The 8,755-nt window shown below is 51.7% G+C and overlaps 3 protein-coding genes and 3 non-coding genes across 6 annotated transcripts in view; 3 read left to right on the forward strand and 3 right to left on the reverse strand.

The window, feature by feature from the left end:
• ATEG_06136 (putative RNA annealing protein Yra1) overlaps positions 1–1,359 on the forward strand; it is a gene marked incomplete at both ends in the record, with an annotated part of 3,086 nt that extends 1,727 nt beyond the window's left edge. The window contains one exon of the mRNA XM_001215314.1: positions 59–1,359. Coding sequence (XP_001215314.1) covers positions 59–1,359 — 1,301 coding nt within the window. The remainder of the gene's footprint in view (positions 1–58) is intronic.
• A 1,038-nt stretch (positions 1,360–2,397) lies between these two features.
• ATEG_06137 (alpha/beta hydrolase) lies at positions 2,398–4,287 on the reverse strand (the record flags this gene model as incomplete). Its single annotated transcript, XM_001215315.1, has 6 exons — positions 2,398–2,538; positions 2,589–2,649; positions 2,703–2,787; positions 2,842–3,849; positions 3,908–4,082; positions 4,171–4,287. The coding sequence occupies 6 exons, from the start codon at positions 4,285–4,287 to the stop codon at positions 2,398–2,400; spliced, it is 1,587 nt and encodes a 528-aa protein (XP_001215315.1).
• Positions 4,288–6,429: 2,142 nt separating this feature from the next.
• ATEG_10531 lies at positions 6,430–6,511 on the forward strand. Its single transcript has one exon. It is a non-coding gene; the product is annotated as a tRNA-Ala (tRNA).
• Positions 6,512–6,703: 192 nt separating this feature from the next.
• Positions 6,704–7,141, reverse strand: ATEG_06138 (uncharacterized protein; the record flags this gene model as incomplete). Its single annotated transcript, XM_001215316.1, has 1 exon — positions 6,704–7,141. One exon carries the CDS (start codon positions 7,139–7,141, stop codon positions 6,704–6,706), a length of 438 nt encoding a protein of 145 aa, XP_001215316.1.
• Positions 7,142–8,121: 980 nt separating this feature from the next.
• Positions 8,122–8,203, forward strand: ATEG_10532. Its single transcript has one exon. It is a non-coding gene; the product is annotated as a tRNA-Ala (tRNA).
• Positions 8,204–8,655: 452 nt separating this feature from the next.
• Positions 8,656–8,738, reverse strand: ATEG_10533. The gene has a single exon. It is a non-coding gene; the product is annotated as a tRNA-Ala (tRNA).
• Positions 8,739–8,755: the final 17 nt, after the last annotated feature.

Raw genomic sequence — 8,755 nt, forward strand, 5'->3', positions numbered from 1 at the left:
GAGGGTGCGCGGGGGCACCTTGAGGTAGTGGGCGAGCTTCATATCCATGGCGAAGTAGACACCCTGGCCGACGACGTCGCTGCTGAGGATCTTGAAGAGCATGTTGGCCAGCGGCTTGCCTTCGAACATGTAGCCGCCGATGAACTCGCTCAGCACGTTGATCTGGTTGGCGTTGACGTTGGTGATGCCCTCGACGATGCCGCAGGGGATCATGTACAGGGCCGGGATGAAGAGGGCCAGGAACACGCCGTAGACGGGGAGTTGGGTGTCGTAGACCTCGACGACGGCGATGGCGACGGCCATGATGGCGACGATGATGGCGGCGTACCAGTACCAGGGCGTCTTGGGGTAGGCGCGCATGAGGCGGGCGTGCACGTCGAGCTTGTTACGGCCCTTCAGCGCGGCCCAGACGTCGCGCCCGTGCCAGAGGCCGATGTGCGAGAGCACGGCGGTGATGGAGGCGAACGAGAGCCCGTAGACGAAGGCGAAGGTCGCGGGCAGGTACGGCGGCGAGTAGCTGCGGTAGGCGTCGACGTCGAGGGATTTGTCGGCGCCGACCACCCGCCGCGAGTCGTAGACCTGCCCTGTGCGGTCGTACACATCGGACGTCATCAGCGGAAGGTAGGATGTGAACCAGGTGTTGGAGTAGTAGATGCCCGGGACGACGACCCAGAAGAAGATGACGAAGCCGGCGAAGACGTTCAGCGCCGCCCAGGAGGGGGACAGCAGCGGGTTGGTGTTGTAGACGATCTGGCTCCAGTCGAAGGTGATCGGGCTGAGGCCCAGACCGGTTTGCATGCCGAAGAGATGGTTGACGATGACGTTGCGCGGCGCGATCCAGCACACCCAGGTGAAGTACGACAGCGCGGTGAACATGAGCCCCGGGAAGAAGTACCAGATGAAGGCGCCGGCGGTGACGTAGAGGAAGAAGCGCAGCCGGGAGATGCGCCAGCCGTTGGCGACCGAGTTGGCGCGCGAGTGCAGCGTTTCCAGCATCGCGCAGTTGGAGAGCACCTGCGGCCAGATGATGCTGGCCGGTTCGACGAGCCAGGGCGCTGCGAGCCCGGCCACGCCAAAGCCCAGCAGCTGGGCGCAAATGACGACCAGGACGGAGAAGCCCGCCGACAGGCCGAAGTTGTAGAACTTGGGGCTGGTGGCTTGGATGATTTTGGTGGCGTCGGCACTGCCATATCCAAAGGAGACATTGCTCATGATGACGATCACGGCGTGCTCTTTGATGTTGAAATGGCGGTCGGGATTGAGACAGAATGTCCCCAAGGGACCCAGGCGGATGGTCGTCAATGGGAGGACTTTGGCCAGGAAGACGCCACAGGGGTAGGCAAGCAACTCGGCCACTAGGGAAACGATGTGGACGGAGGGATATCGCAGAGAGAAGAACTGGTTGATTCCAGACCCGAGGATAGTGAAGACAACCCCAAGAAGCCACATCCGGACGGTGTTGACCGGCATACTTGGGTCATCCTTTTCCGGGACGACCGCTCGAACTGTAGAGCGTTAGATGTGAGGAAGGTGTAGAAAAGAGGTCATGTACGGACCCTCGGGGAAGGGTGAGCGTTCAGAATCATAGTCATACTCCTTCTCCTCGACATTATCAATATCTTGTGTAGTCTCTTCCAGTCGACCCTGTTCGACCTCCACATCGGCAGAAACCTGCGCCGATGTCTTTTCAGGTAGTTTCTCATTCAAATCCATGGTATCTCAAAGTACTGCCCATGACTAGACGTGGGAAGAAGCGACATCGAACGGCATGATGGCGCTTTGAGCGTTATAAGCATTGGGCAAGAGAGCTTAGGGTTCTTATCTGCAGCCGGAGGAAGATTAAGATGCATGGCACTGATAAGAGCTTCTCCTCATGGTCTAAGGCTGGTCTATCCCAGGATAGAATGTCAACGCCGCAGCTAGGACCACATGAGCAGATAGCGAATTGTATAGATGCATAAGGAGGAGAGATTGTCTCGTGAGGGGTCGAGTACCACAGAAAACACCTTCCGTAGGTTCCCTGTACTACTAGGTACCTCATAGACCATGTTACGCGGCGGTGGAGACTGCGTGATGTTGCATGGAGGACGATAACATCTTCCCGGATGGGGCAAGAATGCGGAGACCGACCGACGCTACGGAGTGACTAGTAAGTAGTTCGTGTTTGCCTTGCCACTGGGATATCCTTGGTGTGTTTGATAGAGATAACGGTGTTTTGATCTACCTCGTCTTCTATCGTCCGGCGAGCCCAGGACTCCCTAGAACAGTGGAGCTTCTCGGTGGCCAGTCACGAGTTATGCTGCATCTCTATACCAAAATATACCGATAATATGCAAGTCCAACCGAGACTCCAAGGGCAAGTCATTATATGATGTGGCATGAGCTATAATACCGGATTTATATCGGAGACATGAAGGTAGGATCCTTAAACGGAATTCGATCCCAGTCGCATTGCACGGAGTCCGCAGGAACAGTACCAGCGAGATAGTTCTGCACATTCTGGATGAAGCACTCGGACGCACCCGCAATGACAGTGTGCTGGTATCACGTTAGAACTACATCAAACTCATAGGCCAGGGTAAACTTACGCCAACGTTCTCCTGCGTCAGGAGAGACGACTGAGGAAAGGCACGGTGCATCTTTTGTGCTCTTCGTACAATCAGTATTAGCAACATGGAATGATATTCAAACGGGCAACTTACCCTCTGAGTGGCGTGATCGGATCAATCGTGTTGCTAATAAAAAGAACCGGAAAGGCAGTATTCTTACTGCTGGGTGGTAAGGAGCCTGTATATCAAGATCAATATCCGCTGCATTATACCAGTCACAGTGGGAACTCACCTGCGAAACTCGACCCTATCGGTAGATCAAGATCCAGATTGTGACACAATGTCCTCGGGTTGAGTCCAACCATGCCAGGACCGATGTATTTGCTCTGGTCGATGAGCAAAGAAGCATAATCGTCATATTGGTTCAGAGCATCCAGCCTTGCCAGTCCATAGCTGTCGATGCATGGGATCAGCGTTTGTGAGTCACTCCCCAGGTTCAAAAACGAGCCACTGGCAGCAATACTGCTCGAGTTGCCCTTTTCCAACATTGCGAGACTTTGAGCTAGGTTTGGGAACATCATGAGCGGCGCATAGACCGACAGCATCAGTGTATGCACCAGGTTGGCATATACTTCTGGCTTGTTTCCCCTCAACTTGTCCATCATTCCATCAAGACGATCCATGATTTTCTGCGGGGATGGACTCCAAAACGCACACGTATCCTGGCCTGCCTCATGGCAGAATTTCGAGAATGACACCACAGCCATATCGGCGTCGTAACCGTGCGATTCCCATTTCCCATTGTAGTAGTCTTCGTCGTCGAACACGCCATCCATGATCAGCCGGCCCACGTTATTGGGGAACATGGACGCGAACGTCGTCCCAATCACCGTTCCATAGCTCATAGCATACAGCCACAACTTGGCCTTCCCTTCAGGGTTCCCCAGTGCATTGCTCTCCGCTTCAGCATAGGTGAGCAGGTCTCTAGCGACAGCCGGCGTGCTGATGTATTTGGCGGATGTGTTTGTGGCTAGTGCGCTGCTACAGGCCTTTCCGTAGGCCGTGGCGGCGTTGAATTCGGTTTGCCTCGCATTTCGGGAGGCGTCAGAGACTAGACCGTAGTATTGTGTGCTAAATTGCTTCCGCGCAGCTGTATCGCCGGCAAAACAATCCACGCTGAGACCGCTGTTGTTCACCCCCCGCGGATCGAAGGAGACTAGGTTGTATTGGGCTCCAAACGCCTCTCGCAATTGTGATGGGAATCTCATTAAGAAACTAATCCCAGACTGGCCCGGTCCGCCTGCAATTTGCGAGTCAGCTTTCGCTCCATACTAAACTCGACCGCGACAAGTACAGACCATTGTTAATGACCAGGTTCGGTGCCGTGTCCGGGTCTTTCTCTGCGGCGAGTTTGATAAAAGCAAGCGATGTCGTCCCCACTGACGGATCATTATAATCTATCGGAACTTCGAGCTTTGCGCAGGTATATTGGTCGAAACAGGGTGTCCAACTGATGCTGGAAGACGGTGTAATCTGGCGCAGAGAAATTAACATAAGCACTGCAGGTAAGGGAGAAGTAACCGCGACGGCGACGGGAGAAGCATAAACTGAATGCGCCTACCTCGTTCCAATCATGGATTACACTGCGTTTTAACGTTGGGCTCGCGTGGGCATTGAGGGCCAGCAATGCGCCGATGCATATCGTTGCAGCGCTCGACAGACATGACGGTCCCGACATTATGAGAGGCGCTGTGCAGGTGTTCAGGGAACTCAAACGGGGCACCGCCTCAAATATAATTAGAGACCCGATTTTCCCTGGAATGGCGGCCCTTTAAAGAGAAGCTGAGAACGTGAAGACCCCCGTTTTGTGGCAGGGAGGGAGGGATGTTATGTTCACCTCCACCTGGGCTCTCCTCTCAAGGATTCCCTGACTTACAACAGAGAACAGTCTCCTACAGTCTGAGGGCGACCTAAAGACTCCGTTGAACCCCCACCAGCCCCCCGATCGGCATGTTCGCGATCGGGACCCATGCAATCTATTGGTTTCGGGGGAAGAACTATATCGCCAAGCGGACACGGACGATCCCTGCTGTACCAGCCCTTACCGCGTAGCGTGCCACGATCGGCAGGGAGAAAACAGCCGTTTGGACGCGACTCGGCCATCCTAATAATGGCTCCAACGAGCTCATGGGCCTTGCTGGAGCCTTCTGTCATGCGTCATGTACGCCATTTGTGGGAGCTGGCGGTGGACCTCACCTCCTCCACCATGCACTCCATCACTCCATCAAGACGTTCCACTAACGTCGGCCAACGAGACACAAAATCAGTTAATTAGACTCTGTCTGAAACCGAGAAATTGGACCTCCACGGGGTTCTTCAAGCAAGATCTCCTCGCTGGTATGTCATCACGCGTGTCCTCTCTCTGGTATCTTCACCCTGCATGACTCGGGCTGTCTGTCTATCCTCAGGCGAGATAACTCTACTCCGCCGGTCCAACACGTATCATACGGAAGGGACGGTCAATTTATTGCGATTTATTGCAGTATCGACCGCGGTCGTCCTACTCGGGATAAATTGTCGGCCTGCTAGATCGACTCCCCAGGATCTGACCCGACCGTTGCCCTGAGACATCTCATTAACTTGAACGAGGGACGGTTGTGTGGAAATTACCCCGTGGGAATGTGTTCCTGCCTTGCTGCCTTGGTTCATACTCCAGTATCTCTGAGTAGTTGAGAATGAGAATCAGTAGCGATTAACAAATGCACGGCGTATGGTTGTCTCTCAATAAATAAGAGTAGGTAAAACATTGGCATGGCACCTTACTGTGTGTCACATCACATCGTGTCTGTCTCTTCACTAGATAGAGTGAAACTGCAGCTCATGTTCCGTGCCTTGCGCATAACCTTCAGTTAGACACTATTGGCGACCTGCAGCAACCAACTGAGTTTTTAACTGTCCACAGACCACTTCATACAGTATCACTCTACTCTATGATACAGCTGGAGCCGAAGCACCTGCATCGGGCAACACCATACCGCTGCTAAAGCTGCTCGATTTTACCATCTGACATTAGCAAATAATCATTTTTATACCAATGCAAGGCTTCGCTTGGTGGGGGATCGACAAAACAAGCTTATTACTCTCAGCCAGCCATCGCTTAGCAGTCTTACCTTCATCTCCTACAAGACCTCCCTCGGTGTTGTGGTGACTATACGATGGATACTTCCATTCGGTCCGCTTTCCATCTTGGAGCAGTGTCTCCCGGGTCAGCTTAGGGCACTTTCAGATAGTAAAACTCCAGTTTTTCGCTGCCATCTCTTCATCTGTGGTGTTCTCTTCTCTCAGTGCCTTTAGATGCGGCTCGGAACAACCGTAGACTGATCGATTATACCCACTCACTGTAGTATGCGCTGGGGGGGAAAGAACTTGCGAATTAGAAGGCAACGGTACGTGTCCCTCACCATGCATGGGACACCACCTAGTGGTAGCGAACACAGCCATTGCATGCCTGGGTGTGAACAGCATGTCATATAGGCTAAGTAGGCACCGTGTTTGTGTGGAGGAGTGTATACTTGTCTCATGCAGCATAAATACCCTCATTGGATGGTACTCGCTGATCCACCTTCGGTCCCAGTGTGGATGTATATATATATCTGCCATTGCCTAGAAAATATGATCGCCAGTTGAACACCCATGAGCAAGTCAAGGACAGGAATTAGAAGGCATTGGTAATCCAACGAGTCCAGGATATAATAATTTGGCAACGAAAATAGAATTATAGAAAAGACGACCAACTATTTTCCACAATTATCCAGCAGAGGTTTGACTGAAAGTAACCCAGGAATCTGATGTGTATTTGGTCGCGGCTATCTCAACAAATGGGGTCGTGGTTTAGTGGTATAACGTTCGCTTAGCATGCAATCGCATGCGAAAGGTCCGGGGTTCGATTCCCCGCGACTCCAGTGCTTTTTGTTTTTTTTTTTTTTTTTTTTTTTTTTTACCTAGTCCTGCTCTTACAGGCGATTGATGGGTGGCTTTTTGGTTTCCTGTCTTGTATGGGAACTATTTGGTCGTGTAATTAAATTTTATCTTGGCTCCGGCGCGATTGCCGCTGTACAATCCCATGAATTCTTGCTCGACATACTCATTCGTAGCTACCTAGGATCATATACAAAAGGCTCTTCTGTCACTGGCAGTACTGTCCTGCGACTTTTCCCCCTCTTCTTGATAATCCTAATGGCCTTGATGATAACGACGACTGCAACAAAGGTGAGCGAGAGCTGGCATGCTGGTGTTGCTCTGCGGTGGATTTGAGGCGGCGGGTTGAGCATATAGGTGACGAATCCCTTTGAGATGGAAGGCTGCATATTCGGTGGGGCAAGAAAGCGGCCATGAGGACGGTCCTTGTTCAGATGAACCTCTTCAATCGGATCAGATAAAGGTCGCTGGGCATTGTGTGTCGCCTGGTCGATGTGTGCGGTAGGCGGGTGATATTGAGGATTTGTATTTGGAATGCAGGCACTGTCTTGGTCACAAAGCCACCGCTCGTAGTCAGTTTCGGGTCTTGTTTGCTGTTGAGATGGCAGGATCATATTGCTTTGTTGGGCTTCCTGCGAGTGGCATGGTCTGGTGTCACGTTAGCATCATGGATGTAGAGAAAGAAGAAAGAGAGAAAGAAAGAAAGAAAGAGGAAGCATGCCTTTGTTATGAAGTTTTCATTGGGGTTCCTGGCATGGTGCGAGATGAGTTGCAAATATCAGGGACGGACGCCTGGAGGTCTCGAATATAATAAGACCAAGGGCCACGTCAAGCACGGCGGCATGCAACCCCCTGGTAGAAATGGCAAATGGTCTCGGTCAAAAGAGCTTATTATTAGCAGAGGGTTTCATCGTCCAGGGCCCGATAATTTGCTCATACTATAGAATAGTATTTGTTGCAAGATCAATGGAAGGCTAAAATTGCCTGGACTAGAAAGACCCTGCGTCTTGGCCCTTCTTACTGGCTCCTCCGTAGGATAGTTCCTCGGAGCCTAGGTAGTATCGGGTGGTCCCCATGCGCCTCACAGCCCGAGTGAACCCTTGTTTGACATCCTGCATACACGAAGGTATAGCGTTCAGTATTCGGCCCTCGGATGCCGTGGCCACGAAGCCCTTTCGGATCTTAAAGCGCACCTATGTCTCTAGTTAACTACTGGCTCCATCAATGACACCAAGCTTTCCGCAAGATTTGGTCCCAGGTGCAGGGTCTGCGGCCTATTGGTGTTATAAACTCGACTGCCTAGGTACTGATACCCCACTTGCTGACAATGGCACAACCAGCTGCAGTATCGGTACATTCCAAGCGATTGGACGTGCTGCGCTAGGCTACCGGCAAAAACCATAGGATGAGGATAAACATAAAGGGCCGCGGCTGATCCGCAGCAGCATATGGGGACATGCGGGAGTTGGCCTGGACTTTCCCCGGTGGGAGCGCAGTGCATAGTTTACATTGTCACAGGATCATTCTCGTGTGAATGCTGTTGCCTACTATTCTTGGCTCGTATAGCATAATATGTGCTGAGAAAACATGCAATGGGGTCGTGGTTTAGTGGTATAACGTTCGCTTAGCATGCAATCGCATGCGAAAGGTCCGGGGTTCGATTCCCCGCGACTCCATCAACTTTTTAATTTTTCGTCTCTCTCTTAGACGATCATTCCGCGTGGAATGAACCGCCATATACTCCGTGGGTACATGGGGATTAATGATGCCATCGTCACATTCAATGTACGTACGTATAGAACGCAGTCAGCTGTCGGGTATTGATGCATTTGAACACCAACAATATAACCAACCGAACAACTTGGATTGGGCTTTTATGAAAGAGGGAGTAACTACATAATCCAATTCCACCCATCCTACAGCTTGGGATACCCATCGGTAGCCAGGTTATTATCCCGGGAATGGTCCAAAATGTAGTGGTGATTCTCGTTCACTTAGCAGTCTCCGCCTTCATATGCGCATAAGCAACAACAAAACCTTGCAGTCATACATGATAGCGGGATCTCTTCCAACCGTCCAGCAACAAAAAAAAAACACAATTTGTACAACAGAAAAGGTGCAAAAAGACTGGAGTTGCGGGGAATCGAACCGCGGAACCTTTCGCATGCGATTGCATGCTAAGCGAACGTTATACCACTAAACCACAACCCCATTCGATGAAATGCACC

The sequence above is a fragment of the Aspergillus terreus genome, genomic scaffold (assembly GCF_000149615.1).
Source record: "Aspergillus terreus NIH2624 scaffold_8 genomic scaffold, whole genome shotgun sequence".
Taxonomy (NCBI): Eukaryota; Fungi; Ascomycota; class Eurotiomycetes; order Eurotiales; family Aspergillaceae; genus Aspergillus; species Aspergillus terreus.